General features: G+C 42.6%; 1 protein-coding gene across 1 annotated transcript in view; it reads right to left on the bottom strand.

Moving 5' to 3' along the window:
• Positions 1 to 11,656, bottom strand: part of frya (furry homolog a) — a gene marked incomplete at its 5' end in the record, with an annotated part of 40,319 nt that overhangs the window by 27,857 nt on the left and 806 nt on the right. Inside the window, 9 exons of the mRNA XM_079224816.1 lie at positions 113 to 211; positions 340 to 432; positions 631 to 799; positions 1,698 to 1,778; positions 1,876 to 1,955; positions 2,146 to 2,236; positions 2,368 to 2,507; positions 3,329 to 3,382; positions 7,144 to 7,343. Of these exons, the coding sequence (XP_079080942.1) occupies positions 113 to 211; positions 340 to 432; positions 631 to 799; positions 1,698 to 1,778; positions 1,876 to 1,955; positions 2,146 to 2,236; positions 2,368 to 2,507; positions 3,329 to 3,382; positions 7,144 to 7,343 (1,007 nt within the window). The remainder of the gene's footprint in view (positions 1 to 112; positions 212 to 339; positions 433 to 630; positions 800 to 1,697; positions 1,779 to 1,875; positions 1,956 to 2,145; positions 2,237 to 2,367; positions 2,508 to 3,328; positions 3,383 to 7,143; positions 7,344 to 11,656) is intronic.

Below are 11,656 nucleotides of genomic sequence, written 5' to 3'. Positions count from 1 at the left end.
GAAATCTAAGCATGCAACAGAGGGGGTCAAGAGTGAAAACCAAACGGAGGTCTACAAATCTAACAAGGCCAACAATCAAGTGTCACTTTGCTTTTGCTGCCGATTAACTCACCAGCGAGTGCTTCTTCCTGGAGGACAAGTCCAGGGTTGTGTCGTACAAGCTGTCCACAAAGTTCCTCAGGCAGGGTACGTTCACCTCATTCTTCACGGCCTACGACAACATTACACATGGTCACGTGACGAGACACAGTCCTATCCAGAGTAGTGCTCTTTTACGATGTTAATTAAATATTGTGTAATGCATGCAACACATACTGAAGGGAAAAAACAACAATTTACCGCTGCAACAGGAACCAAAATTTCAACAAAGAGACCAGCCAAGGCGTGCTTAATGTCCTTGTCCTTGACTTCCAGGAAATATTGGGCGCACTCCTGTAAAAAACACAGTAGTAAATGGTTTAACGCACAATGAAAACTAATAACACGACTATACTTGTAGAGTTTAGACAAAAATGGAAGGAAATAGAGTGTGAAGCTACAGCTTATAACACATAATCAGTTATGAGTATTATAGTTATACTGTAGTAAGACAGGTTTATTATCATGATAGATTATAGATGTCTGCTGTACCTGCATGAACTGAAAAGAGGCTTCAAAATCCTCGACAGGATACATCTTAATTCGGAAGAACTTGACCCCCATGATGAGGCTAATAGTACTCTGGACTACATAAGGACTCTGCTCTTTCTGCCGCAGCTCCTTTAACTCAGTCATGAACTTCTTCTTCACAGCAGGGAACCTGAGAGAGAGAAACAATGAGATTCTATATAAAGATATGCCTGTGTAGCTCAGTCAGACAAATCCCAAATCAGCACTTCCACAAAAAAGTTCCTCCACTTCAGAGTCCAGACGGGGAGAGAATATAGACAATATTCAGGGAGCACGCCTCCCAAAAATACCATCCCCTCGTCTTACTCTCAGTATGCAGACTCTGAGTCTGTGCCCCGAGATGAACTCCTGGCCTCGCATCGGATCCCTTGCCCAAATTGAACCAGAGATGGGATTCTTCAGCTGTTCTAAATTTAGAAGATAATTCATTTTGGGAGCTCACGGTGAGCTTAATCTCTTCCCTGGTGCCTGGTAGTGTACTCATACAAAACCAAATACAGCTGTTTCTGCATCTTAATAAAGTGAGGAGAAAGGGTTTCATATTTATTATTGAGCAACCACCAAATACAACTGTGAGTAACACCTGAATACTTTCGGTTCACAGTAAAATTTGTGACCTAAAAAAAAAAGTAGATAGAAAAGTTAAAATATCTATAAAAGCTTCTCAGCAAAGTATCATCTGCAGGAAATTAAGCAGAGTGCCCTTTTGAAAGGAGGAATAGTGGGCTCACCAACCATATCTCTATTTTAAGAGTGTGTTCCTTGCTGCAATGATCTGAAAACTTCAAATAAACAGACATCAATTTCCAGTCCTAGTTTGGTGTGAAGGGGACCTGTCCAAAAGTGTGTTGTCCCTACAGTCTGTTCCAGTCTCTTGAACGGGGAGATGTTTTGCAGAAAAGAGGAATGGTAACACACCATTATGACACCGAAGCCCAATAGAGCAGAGAATGAAGATTCTACGATGAAGAAAGAATAGCAAACAATAATACCTTATTATATAACCATAGTTCGGTCCCTGTACTTACTTGGACTGGGCTAATACGCCGATGATTTCTGCATAGAGGTCTGCCACAGTGTGCATGTTGCCAGTGTTCGGACCATGATACCTGAAACACAACACCAGACAGAAAAAAAAAAACACACCTCAGAGAAACTTTCAGCGACAAGAAAGAAGAGTGGTGCTCGATTAAGACAGAAGCTTACCCCTCTTTGTATCTAAAGTGCTTAAAGGCCAAGTTTATGACCTCATTGACCAAACTGTCGAGGACCGGGTGGAGCGGCATCTAGGAAGTGAGCAGGAGACACAAATGCGTGAGAAGGAATGTTCAAAAACAACATATTCACAAACTACCAGTTATGATAAGTATCTCTTTTCACAAGCGGGAAATTCCAACAGCTCTACTTAAGTGAGTTTCATACCAGGAAACAAATATAAACTAGGCAGCTATTGTGCAGAAACTTATGTCAAGTCACCTGTTTCAAAACCTCTACAAGAACAAGAGAGAAGATGAAGTCGATGGCCAAATCCCTTCTTTCAAGTAGATAATCTCTCTGTTGCTCATCGCTGTTAGAGAGAGAAAACAAGAGCACAGGTTTGCTACAGTTGTACAGTGCATGTGAGCTTCCCCATTACATCTTTATATCTTCCACAAGCGACCCATTGTTCCATGCAGTAATCAATGAAACGATCCTCACTTTTTGGACTTGGTGTTGGCTCTCGGCCGGTACTCGTGCAACTCCTCCTCTAGTCCATTTTGTCTTTTGTACCAGTCGAACAACGTGCGCAGGATGGACGGGAGGCAGTACTCAGCCAAAGAGCTCATGGTGCTTATCAGCTGGAAGAAGAAGAAGAAGACACATACGTCGTGCAAATGCATGTTTGTGTTTGGCAATACGAGATAGAAATCGGCGTTTCCTTTGTTTATTCGTACAGCAATTTAAACAAAGAGAATTCATCTGTTTCCTACATTTGAACAACAGATGGAGTAAATGAGGGAGCTTTTGAGTGAAGTCCAAAGCTACATTAAGGGACAGAGGATGGAATTGAAGGGCGAGCCGGTCCTCATTTGGACTCTGCAGAGAGACAAGGTGCCCATGGGGTCGACTCCCTCATGTCTTGGGGGAGAGAAAGAGAGGGAAGAGGAAGGAACGGGCGGGATGGGCCGGGCACACAGGAAGGGAGGAGAGTCTGGTCGGGCTTGGGAACACAGCGAGCCCTTCATTCAGCACGAGGCCGGAGAAGAATCCGGGCTCTGTGTGGCTGCTGAATGGCCTCACGCAGCAGCACAAACACACCTCTGTGGCTGTGAAAGGGCCTTCTCTCCAGAGCCACGGACCTGCTGGACACACCTAGCGCAGCGCTAGCGCCAGCTCTCAAGGTGAACACTCCTGCCTTTGACTGGATGTGAAAGACCTTTTGGGATGTGAGCAGAGCTTTCATCCATCAGCTCTTTCATGCTACAGTGCATCATACGAGAGAAGTATTTTAAAACGGCCTATAGGTGCTCACAGGGAGAGGCAAAACAGTTCAATGTTGGTCTTTTACATAATCACTTGTAGGTTACACTGTAAAACCACAAAATCCCATCTTTTAATCTAATTGTGAAATTAATAAAGTAACTGTGTACATTACTTTTTGTTTCTTCACAGCACTTACTTGGTCAAACTGAGGATCTTCTCCCCTCTGCAGTGACTTTGTTAATGGCTTTTCCTAAAAATAACACAGAAAAAAAGAGAGTAATTTTACAACTTTTGTAGGTTTTCTTATTTGTACAAAATCAAACTGGCGAAGTTTGGTCTGAAGCTCGTAACTCCATCCGTCAGGTCCGAAGACTGCGTGGAGTATTTTTGAACGGGGACTCATTAGAGTCCAGCTAATGAGAGCCATCAATCAGTCTGATGTCAGCAATGAGCCGGCAGGGTCAGATATTAGAGATGGGACAGGCATGACAGCTCCCATTATTCCAGTCTTCTATCATCTGAGGTAAAGGCCTTCATGGGGGATTTGGGTTATGCACGGTCTTCTCCGGCTTTGAAGACAGTCCTGACTTCTGTATATCATGAGTAGCACATCCTTCCTACTAGAAAATGAAGGCTGAATGCATTTAGATATTAAGGGCTGTTGACCAGGACGATAAATATATTGTGAACATTCTGCTTGACACAACAGTGTAACACTTGACTATACTATTTTGGACCAAGTATTAAGATATTTTTTTTATTCAACTAATTAAGCTTGTGTCACAGTCACACAATGCATGAAAAAAAGAAAATTAAAACAATTAAACAGATTGTATGAAATGGCTACAATGAAACGCATTCAAACTGTATTATGCTTCTATCTGGTTAAATCTTTGTAGAAATAAAACACCTTGCCTGAACACTGACTTGGTAATATCCTGGGAACCAGTCACAAATAAGATGAATACATGAAATTACAACGGTTTACTTTAGCAGGACACGGACACACGGACACACACACACACAATATGAGTATGTTTACACTGCCACCTGATCTATCCTTGCACAAATCAAAGCATCTGCTTCCCTTTACCTTTTTGCTACTCTGCTTTGCAGATTGGTCCCTCTGTTGCCCCGTTGGAGCAAATCACAGCATATTGCTTACTTGATGATTAATCCAAAACGACTAACTGTCTGATGTGTCTGACTTCGACATTGCGTGGGCTGATGCTAATGTCGCTCCCTCTTTTGCAGTTGCAACGCCAGCTAAGCCCCCTGCTCTGATTAACTTTTTAGTTCTTGCACAAACGCTTGTATCTGTGGAGCCCATCAGAGCTAGAATGACAGAAAAGTCAATGTCTCTCGCACAGTCAAGTTTTTAAAGACTTTACTGCCCTTTGTGGCAGGCTGATACGACAACAGTTTGTATTCAATTATCTCACAGATTCACAGCATTTTTGTGTCCTCCATTACATTTCTTCAGCATTTGATTCATTAATAGTGACTACAATTTTTCGAACATGACAGATTGAGTGAAACAAATTGTCCAGAATGACGAGGATGAGCAGGAGGGACAACTGCATGCCAATAACTACACGGCAGGCCTAAAACAAATGACTCAGTCGAGTCTCCACTGAGGGGAAAAACAAGGAGGGACACACATCCTCCCTGCAGTTGTCTAGAGGGAGTTACACTCAAACGACGAGGTGCACACTTTCCCTGTGGTAATTAACACTTCCCTGCAGACCGGGCCGGTGACTAACAGCTTCCTATAAATCACACTCCCTAAAATGGGACACTGCCATAGCAGCCACAAGTAAGCGTACAGAAAATCTAACCTGTTCAACCTGCATAAAAACATTGTGAATACTAGCTCCGCCAGATTTTTGCTCCACACATTTTGGTTTAATTTACCCAACAATAAAGGGTAACCACTTCTTCAGTGACATAAAGCTACAGGTACTGCTCCCTGAGGCTTTTCTCAGCAATAAGAATCTGTTGGTCATTTTCAGTTGATTCAGCAGCACTTGTGTGATACTAATGTGGCTCTGGGAGCAGGTGGTGAGCAGTGCAGTAGCTCTTCCCCGTCTGCCTGACTGTCTGTACACAGAATTATTTATGACAGCTGTTGGCCCCCGCTGGTCGGCTTCAACCTCCACTGGACAAAAAGTCTCTCAAAGATTTTATTGGAAGTGTTTACCTTCATCTAACTTTCCAGAAATCTTCATTAGTTGGCTCAACACAGTACATAGAAAAGAAAAATGTAAATTATTCAGCGACGTGCTGATGAATATTCAAGCCGGAAGTACTTTCCTATTTAAAATATCAGGCATTTGACCGTTAGCTGAAAGCCTCCGAATGGTGCGATTATGATTGTGAAAAAATTCCAAACATTCTAGCGATTGCATGAGAAGATTTGCAGCTTTCTTTTTGTCATATATCATAAGCTGAATATTTTAAGGGTCTCATATCCTAAACAATTGATTTAAATCATCCAAAAACTAATCAGCATAATAACTGCTAATAAAATTTGCCACATTACTCTCTTGTAAAGTAACAACGCAGTTCAAGTTTACTGAACTGAACAATGACGTGAGGGAGATATTATTCCATTCATACAGAATGTCTCTGGAAATCCTGCAGCAAATTTAGAAGAAACCATGTACAATCACTGACAAAACAACCTGGAGCGATGTTCAAAACGCTGAAGCCTGTAAACACTGAAGCACGCAAGATGAAGCTGGCAAAATATTCCCCATTTTGTCCCAAGGCACGGATGGAGCTTCACACAAAAACCACCTTGAGCTGACGGCAATTACATACGACAACGTAGTTAACACGTTTATGTGTGCGAGACTCAGTTGCATGCCCAAGGCCTCGACAGCGATATATCACTTTGAAGTTTAAACGGTTACTGGCTTCGGTTGTTCCAAAAATATAGATCAGCGTACTATGAATTTATCATAAATCAGATACAAAAACATGCAGGATGATAAGCTTTAAAAATGAGTTATTGAAAGCAGGGGCTCTCAAATTGGCTTATGATCTCTTACAAAGCGTAATGTTGGGGCCCTTTGTCACATCCCAGATTATAGCAGTTCCACCAAAGAGAGAAACAATTTCATTTAAATTACCTTTAGAGGACAAATAGTTTTTTTTATTTAAAATATAAAAAATAAATAGTGTGTCTGGCATGTGTTTGTTGAAGTTAAATATATTGCAAAAAAATTGGTTCAAAAACATTTGAGTAGCAGAACAGTTTTGTCTTCTTTTCCCTCCAATTAATCCTCTCCCAACCACTTCGAATAATTATCTTGTGAAGCTGTTTGGGTTCCACTAGATTAAACTACCAAACCGTACTTTACTAGGTAGTTAAAAAAAAAAATCTGCAGACTTTACATTTTTCTAATAATATGTACTATACCTTAACTTCAGTAGATTGTAATTATTTTAACTTGTACTGCGGTAGTACTTTTTTTTATAGTTGTATTGGCTTTACTTTTGCAAATAATCAAAATACTTTTGTAAAATACAGTTGTAATTTATTAATTTTAAACGAGCTACTGTTAGCCTCTCTATGGGGCTTCCTGTCTCATCTTGTTATTTCGGTTCAACAACAACAACAAGGCAGCAAATAAGAAAAAAACACAAAATGTATTTTTAACCTAAAAAGCAATGCGCTTATGTCGGGGACTTTTCTCCAATCTTGGCTTCTTACTTTCTGAATAATTTAATACCAGCTTCTAAAATGAATCAAATGGAACAATCTGAAACATCTTTACTCAAGCTGCGTTTTGACCTCACACTACTTATATTTATTTATGCAACTTCTGATGAGCAGTGACGAGATCATATCTGATCTGAATACCAACAGCCTATTTTTCTGGATTTTGTCTCAACTTCTGAAGCACGTGACAATCTCTACACATCTTTAAAGATATCAACAGCAGCCAATCCCACAGGACTCAAAGAGCAGCGGCCCTCCAGTCTGTCGCTCTCCAGACGACTCACCAGCGGCTCAGCCATGATGAAGCGGATCTTGCGCTCTGACATGGTGGTGAAGTTGGCGAACAGGCTCTTGAGGACGTACTCGCCCGGCTTGCTCTCCGGGTCGATGCTGATGGGCAACATGGCTGGTGGGCCCTTCTCTCCCTGAGGACAGCAGACTGGAAGGATGGGGGCTTTATTGTATCCGTTCCCCACAGGCGAGGCTGCGGAGAAAGAGAAGGCGTGAGATGATTAACAATGTGAAGTCGAACATTGCCAAATCAAGCACAAATGAGTGGGACAGGACCAGATCTGTTTACGAGGAGAGATCACCGAATAGAGTATTACAGAGGAGCTTCCAAACATGGACATAAAGTTCCCAACATGTTGAACATTCCTGAGGGAGACGGTCCAAAGGGCACAGGCTTGCCCCTAGTCTGTTCACTGTAGCAGTAGGAAATAAAGAGCAGAGTGCATATGGAAATTAAAAACACCATGGCCGGCAGCTGGTGCTTTCATTTCTTACCAAAGATGTCATTGCCCTTTGAGGGAAGCAAAAATCTTGTGCATGTGACCATCTTTCAGCCAGTGTTATGATGTGGCCCACGTTTAATTAAGGCCTGGCTGAGGCCATAAAACCCTGCAAACTCACACACAAGTTAAAATGTACCTAGGTGTTACACTCCGCTGCTTCCAGACACAAAAGTACAAAAGTGCTAAATATAGTGTAAAACTGCATACGAACATCTCATTAGAACTGTGAGTTTCTATTTGGCCTGAAACTCTGCCAACTGCTCATCCACCCCACACACTGAAATAAATATAACGTGTTAAGTATTCAGAACGGACAGAGGAGACTGACTGCGTCACAATGAGAACCACATTTCCTTCAGCCGCTGCAATCTGAGTGTGTTAAAGTGTGCGAGTCTAATGAATAAATGTGACGGGACAGAAATCCATCAGTACAGCCTGCACTGCGTCAGGAAAACAATTCATCTGTCAAAGTATCATATCAAAGACCAGACTTTGTGGTCAGCATGAGTTTTGTTTCCTGTGCTTGTTGAATTATGGATCACAACTGTTTCAAACCCTTGTTAAAACTGGTTTGGTTAGAGCTTACTAAGACAAAACACAGTATATGAAAACAGCTTGGCCTTGCTGCATACTTATGCAAAGTGAAACTGTCATATTGAGAGATTTCTCTGAGACCTGTGAGATAGTAATATTATAAATCAGTACTGTATTATTATATATTATTGTAATATTAGAATCAGTATTGTAGGCCTGAACATCATGTCTAAGCACAACCCATGCAGACCGTGAACCTTGAAATTGAAGTAATTGTTCATGTTGAGACCTACAAAAAAAACCTACAGTATGTATTAAATAGATAAATCCCCTCGCTGGTCATTTAATCTAATGACTTCTATCGTCTGCCAGAAGAGGAATCAAACAAACAGGAGCATCAATTTCCTCGCAAAGATCAAAGGTGAGGAGGATACAAGCGTCTCTAATGAATCACTTAAACTGCTTTACTACAGCTCTGACAAAGCTGCACACATGAAGCTGGAGGAACGCTGTGGCACCAGTAAACAAGTCTTCCTCTCCAGGTCCTTCCAGGACAGAAAGCGTTTGGATATCTTACAAGGAATGCCCAGCACGTGTGGCGATCTTTCCAAACACGCTCCCCTCACATCTGGCAACTCAGCACCTACCCAGGCCCTTGATGAAGCTGATGACGCTGGCCTTACTCCAGCACACAGCCGTCCCGTCCATAGTGGGGAAGGGTGATATGGCAGCCAGGGTTGTCCTGAATCAAAGTGCTTGCTAGTAAAATCCACCGGCGTCCATGTCTTCCTGCGCATCAGATGGCACTGTCCTGCTGGGCATAGTTTCCATGGCGCGCAGAGCCGAGCGGCGGGTGTGCTTTAAAAAGTGGGAGTAGTGTTTGGTACGGGAGACCACGCAACCTCTAGATCTCTCGCTTTCCCTCTCTCTCTCTCCGAGCTGCTTCTGCTACGGCTTCCTCTAGCCTTGTGACCACCCGGTGCCTTCCAAGAGTGAAGGTCAGGCAGGAATTTTTAGCTGAGGCACAGCACAGCGATGAGGTCCAACATGCTATGGTGGCATAGTTGTGTGACTATATTTATCCCGGGGTACACACTATACTGACAGAGCAACTCCCCTTTCCTCCACCATCCTGAAGCACGAGGGACAGACCAGCACAGTGTAAACACCATTGTTGATCAGGCACTGCTTTGGCACACTTCACTTCAGGCAAGTTTTTTTGTGACACTTTTTCAAGCAGACTACCAGTCGTGAGGCCAAAGACTTTTCGGTAACTTCCCAGCAACAGAGTCTAGATGCAAACCCGTCTAATTTAATGGACATTTTAAAAAGGGCACAACTTATTGGATCAAATTAAATCAATATCAAAATGATCCCATAATTACTTAAACAGTAAATAGGAGGCGACGAGCGCAACCAGTGTGTATCAAGCCCTGTCTGTTGCCCTGTCTCGACGACTCAGACGTGACATGTGACTCCGCAAACAAGGAGCGCAGGCACAGTGAGCATTACATCATCGCCATGCTGGGAACACCCTGAGCATGGTGGTGCTCCCCAGAGGACAATGCAAACAGGCTGACAAGTGTCCTTCTTGCACACACACACACACAGACACACATGTGCAAAGAGTGAGGTTCACTACGTGCATCTGCGGAGACTGTCCCACTGAGTAAACAACCGACTTAGTAGTCGTTTGTGAACAGAGTGGGTGGATATTTAGACACCACTGACCTCCTTTACTGAATCAGAAATTCCAATGTCAACACAGGCTATTGGGAGCACTTTGTCCAGCTGCTGTGAGAAGCATTGACTCTGCATTTCTGTGAGGGACTAGTGAGCAATCTATAGGTTTCGAAAGTACAAAACATAACTATTTAATTCCCTCCTCCACCACTGTATAGTATTATCCTTCTAGGCCGGGTATAAAGGGACACTGTTCTTAGGTGCCCCACCAAAGATGGGCGTTAATAAAAACGTTTGCGTCATGTGACGTAATGAGCGGGAAAAATGTTGTCGTCTGGTTTAGATCATAAAGTTTAAGGTCAAGGGAGGGAGAAAAAAAACTGTTAATCACCAGATTTGCCACACCAACGATATTTCCATATTACAATTAAACAGAATAAGTCATTGGAGCTTTCACTTAATCTATGACTTAATTTGTATCCCCAGAATGCTGTTTGGAGTTGAAGCTGAACTATTTTTGCTAAAATATTTATCAAAAGAGGAGGCAGGCAACAGCTGGAGCCAGGAGAGCAACAACATCCTAATACTAATACATGATCAGATGTTCACAGTTTGAGCTTCCCAAACACAACCCCAAAAAATGGGGAGAGTGAGAGAGTGATTACAGACCTCTGTGAAAAGCAGATTAAAATGTCAGACTCAAACTATTGACCATCAGTCCTGTTTTAGCAAGCTGACATCATGCTGGAAACTGCTGCTTGCTGTGAGAGAGCGTTTCATTAATACGAGTCCCCGAACGTAAAAACGCCTGCGTCTGTCTCCTGCAGCCAAACGGAAGGGATTCGTCTATGAATAACTTCTGCAAATTCATTCACTGTTGAAACACTATTTTTAGCTCCTTAAGAAAGAGCACAAGTTCATGCACAAAATGTGCATGAACTTGAAGGGTCAAGCTAAAACATGGAGAAAGGATTATTAACTTATAAAATGTGAGGAAACTACTAAACTTAAAACAGAAATTGTGCACAATAGCGTTTCATCTCAGAAACAAGTGAACTGGACATGTTCGACCGCTCATGAGAGGAGCACCGCTGTGCTCGGCACATTGCAGCTCATCTCCTGCTCTGATTGGCTGATGGTGGACCGGCCTTCAGGCAATTTGAACGCCAGACCTGACGCCGCTGCCGCACAATGCCAGTTCTGTGCTGCTGGTCGTCTCTGTTTTATTAGAGCTGGACACACTGACTCACGAGAGGCCACCGACTAAAGGACCTTGACTTTGTTCACCCCGTGGTCACAGTGCAAACTGTGTCTGATAAACAGAAGGCAAACACACACACACACACAGTTTTTTCCAGTCTTATTAAAAAATGATACATTCTTATATATATAAATATATATATACACAACAATTAAAAGATGATATATGATGATATATGTATTAACCATTCCCCAGATCAGAAGCCAGTACGTCTGGGATCCAGTCTCTCTTGTCATCTTGTGATCCGTTACGAAACAGCGCATGTAAACGGCATCAGAGAGATGAGATGAGGAGATCACATATTTAATGAAAATGTTAAATGCGTAGCTGTGGGTTGTTACGGCACAATGAGTGCCTGTGCCTTTATCAGCAAAGTGACCCACTCTGAGGATTATGCAACATCATCGGGAGATGGCTCAATGTTGAGTGAGTGTTTGGACAAGGACGGCATGTTCTGTGATATCTCTTTTCATTCAGATGCAACAGCACGAGCTGCCACACTGCATGAGCGCTGCAGATGACTTG

Source organism: Taurulus bubalis (genome assembly GCF_910589615.1).
Source record: "Taurulus bubalis genome assembly, chromosome: 10".
NCBI lineage: Eukaryota > Metazoa > Chordata > Actinopteri > Perciformes > Cottidae > Taurulus > Taurulus bubalis.
Note: the sequence above shows the minus strand (reverse complement) of the source record. Positions and strands in the feature narration are given on the sequence as shown.